Below are 4,237 nucleotides of genomic sequence, written 5' to 3' on the forward strand. Positions count from 1 at the left end.
GTCCCAAGAAGAATTAAAAAAAATTGGGGACGTGAAATTAATTAAGATCACCCAAAAGGGTAGTGTTCTGGTCAGGACTGAAGACGCTGATCAGGGACAAAAGCTCCTCACTTGGGACTAGCAAAGAGGAAAAGAATTGCAGGGGAGTCTTACTGTAACACGTAGACCTCGCTTGGAAGTAAAGGAAGTTCCCAATTTTTGGTTCGCACAGACGCTGGAGGGAGGTTGGTAGAAGAATGCGTGTCAGCTGATCATTATGAATGAGCATTCTGGTTCCACATTTGTTGGAGCGCGGGGCCGGAGTTGGATCGATGTGACACTAGCCACGGCTCCCATAGCGAAGCGTATTGCAGACTGGACCCTACGGTCAGCTCCAACCGGGTCATAGCCTTCCGTGTGGAGGAGGAAGGCGTTGCCCTAGAAGAAAAAAGGGCATTGTGACCCGATCGGCGAACTGGAGAGCGTTTTCCAGTGAATTGGGGGGAATACTGGCTGGCTGAGAATGGGAGGAGATAATGCCAATAGTAAAAGATACCAAGATTGACCACATAGTGGCAATGCTGACGGGTGCCATCACTGAAGAGGCAAGTATTACCCTCAAAACGGTGAAGGGCGAGAGTACGTCCGGTCCAGTTCTGTGGAAGCTTATATTCGATGCGTTGCTGGAGGAACTAGAGGACGAGGGGTTCCTTTCCACGGCCTATGTTGAAGACCTGGCAGTCATCGTGGCCAAGAACAGTAGAGCCAGACTAAAGACAGGATCAGAGAGGTGCGCCAGTCTTGTAGGAGAGTGGTGTGTGAAGAGGAAGTATAGTATGGCAGTAGTCAAGACTCATAAGAGGCTCCACGGACAGGGCTCATCCTATTAGCCTGGATATCCAAGGAGAGAGGGTTAGAGGATAAGGAGAAGATTTGATGCCACTTCTCACCTCGTGTATCTAAAGGACATGGTGACCCTGTCACTCAATGGATTAAGGAGGATAGGGGGTGCGTTTTGGGACTAAACAGAAGAGGAGATTGGCTACCATACAGAGATTGGTTTCGCTGAGGGTAACGAAGACATACAGAAGGAGTGGAATGGACGGTGGTAGTAGCAAGCCAGAAGAGCGCTACTCTGAGAAAATTTTTCCCCACCGTCTTTTCTAGAGTGAAGGCTAAGTGGGTCCTCCCAGACTATTGGGTCTCTGGGATCCAAACAGGACATAGGGTCCCGGGGAAAGCTCCATAGCTATGGGAAGAACATCGACCCCCGGTGCACCACGTGCGGAGTTCCTGAAACAGTAGAACATGTAATAGTTCATTGTTCCGCCATGGAAGGATACCGAGCCAGGCTGTCGAGAAAGACCGGGATTTTCGCCTTCGTCAAGTCGGACTTCCCCCGTTTGATGGAAGGAGAAAATTACCCTTCTTCAGGGAGTTTATTTACGGGTGGAAAGAAGTCGTGGGCTCCACTCATTTCACAATGGAAAGGGCTTGACCGCTCGACATCGGCGTACCACCGGAAGAAGAGGAAGCTGACCCAGACTGAGACTAGGAGGGCTGGACCAGGCTGGCAAACTGCAGAAGGCAACCGGACGGGTGCAGTGGAGAAGGTGCAGCTCCATCAGTAAGGTGCTCAACGCGCTGGGCTACACCACAGTTAAAATTGTTCCCAATAATAATTTGTTCCAATCGTAATAAAAAAAAACCCTAACACTAATATTGTATATGATAACATGATAGTGATAATATGATAACAATAATAATACAATAATTTTGTAAAATGAAAATAATAAAAAAATTGTTGATTTTTGGGAGCAGTGGCACGCGCAAACTACAGCGCACTTCACCACTGCTGCCGCATCATCTATGTCAGAAATGGCAAGGAATGGGGATTAAAAAAAAAAAAAAAAACGGATTGAGATAGACCAGCGTATGTATAACATGCCTCTTCTCTCTGTCAATAATACTGAAATCCCGAAAAATCTCAACAAATCTGAAACTAAGGGTATAAAAGCCATTTAAAAGACTGTTCTGATATACAGCAGGGAGACCTCGGCTCTATCAGGTACGCTAGATAGCAGAATCGAGAGATTTTGTAGGAAAGTCCTCCGTACTATTACACAAGCGAACTGGGATCAGAGCCTTAACATATGGAGGAGAACTAACAGTGAACTGCTTGCAGAGACTGGTCGATCAATAGTGTGAAGGTAAGAAAGTTAAAATGGGCGTGGCATGTGGGTCGAAACATCAGGTTGCCTCTATACAACAATGAATGCTAGTTTTGCTGGAAAGAGACCACATGGGAGGATAAATCCAGATGGACAGACAGAATCAACAAAGTTGCGAAAGAGGTACATGGAACAAACTGGAAAGCAGTAGCCCAAGATAGTCAGGCGTGGAGAAGGCTGGTTCGGGCGCCAGAAATCTAGAGTCTGTAGAGTCCACTGAGAAAAAAAAAAAAAAGTACATACTGATTTTTTCCGGGAAGAAATGCTTCCTTATTTGTAAAATTACTTGCCGTTAAATTGTCGTCAAAAGGAATTTTCAGCGTGTAATTTGTGAAGTAGTTGACAGAGGTCCTGCTGGCTCGAGAGAGCCTGGTGCTGCTGTAACTAAACTCATTTGTGCCACCGTCGCAGCGCACGATTTCCTTTAAGGACACTTCGTACTGCCCCTGAAAAAAAACTGTAAGTTTGCATCATTCAAATTTGTAGAAGTAGAAATAATATATACATGAAAAAAAAAAAGACGCAAACCAAGCTCGCTCTCTGATATAGTGAGCATTCTACCACAAAAACGGCATTGGCTATGAAGCTGAGTATATTTATAGCGCTCCCCTCTCTGCTGTGAAATATAAATAGGTTTGAAGAATATCGAAACGAAAAGAAAAGTGTTGAAGGGTTGTCAAATTTTCTACAAAACAAACATAAAGCACCTAAATTGGAGCGTTATCAGTGATGATTGAAACCGTTTCTTCGAAGATGTCATAATAATATTAATTACTTATAAAAAGGGCCAATTTTAAGGAGTACAGTAAGTTGGGAAAATTTGGTAAAAATTGTTGGGATGTTTTAGATTTTGTGAACCCCCTCCTAATATTTTGCTACCCCCCTCGCAATACTGGGCAAGACTGGGTTACTCTGGAGAAATACCAGAGGGATGGAACAATCAAAAATGTTCCTTAAAGGACCCTGCCCGAAAAGAAGCAATTGCCTTCGTAATATGGATAGGAGTATCCTAAGATGGGTGACAGGACTATACACAGGACACTGTCAGTTAAACAAGCATCTCTATAAAATGGGACTGACAGAGTCCCCTATCTGCAGGTTCTGCAGAAAGGAGGAAGAGACTGCTTACCACATCATGTGGAAATGTGATGCCGTGGCAAGAACACGATTCCTCATCTTTGGTAAGGATCGTATCTTGGATCCCAAACTTTGCGAAAGTGTCCCCCAATCCCAAAGATTTGCAAAGGCAACTGGCCTGTTTTGAGCAGAGGCGGGACGGCGTACAATAGGCCCTCTGAGGCCGCGGTGCTTCTTGGTCGGTTTTAGAAAAAAAAAAACGGGACTATCTTTTCGACCATGGTCGTTATTCGATAACCTTGTTTATTTATTTTCAATAATGGTACCGTTTCGGACATTACCTAGCACTAGCTGGACGCCATTTTTTGGTGAAAACGTACACCCTGGAATCGTGATATTATATAGTACAAGTCTATAGTATGGTAAATGGCATTGGAGGTTGATCTATACATAGTTCACAAAAATGTTTGCCACCTTCCACCTGGTTCTGTCAGAACAAGAAATACAATTCCGTTTTATCTCTCCTTCATTTTGAATATGTAACTTGTAATTCAGTCAATTGTCTGACAAAGATGTAGATAGGGGTGTTTGGTGATGTATGTAAAACTTGATTATTAATGGAGAACCGATTGATTCTGAAACGTCTTCTCACTCTCCACCTGGGATGTTTTGTTCACACTTCTTGTACTGTTAACGCTATCTATAACATTTTTTCGTTTTGGAAGATTATTGATTGACCGTGTGTATAGATGAATGGAATAGGGTCCGGGTGCGGTAAAAAAAAAAACTCAAATATTAGATAATTATACTATTTTATTGAGCCAACGTTTCGCCCCACGTTGCAGGGCTTCGTCAGGGCTAAAAAAGATACAAACACTATAGTTACAAAAAGGAAAAAACATAAGTGTAAAATAACAGGGATATAAAATGTAAAAAAGTAAGATATAATA

The 4,237-nt window shown here is 43.4% G+C and overlaps 1 protein-coding gene across 1 annotated transcript in view; it reads right to left on the reverse strand.

Annotated features, from left to right (window-relative positions):
• Nucleotides 1–4,237, reverse strand: part of LOC106689453 (uncharacterized) — a gene marked incomplete at its 3' end in the record, with an annotated part of 52,849 nt that overhangs the window by 6,741 nt on the left and 41,871 nt on the right. Inside the window, 1 exon segment of the mRNA XM_014434419.3 lies at nucleotides 2,501–2,656. Within this exon segment, the coding sequence (XP_014289905.2) occupies nucleotides 2,501–2,656 (156 nt within the window).

The sequence above is a fragment of the Halyomorpha halys genome, unplaced genomic scaffold (genome assembly GCF_000696795.3).
Source record: "Halyomorpha halys isolate HHAL.00 unplaced genomic scaffold, Hhal_1.1 Scaffold1366.1, whole genome shotgun sequence".
In the NCBI taxonomy this organism is placed as follows: domain Eukaryota; kingdom Metazoa; phylum Arthropoda; class Insecta; order Hemiptera; family Pentatomidae; genus Halyomorpha; species Halyomorpha halys.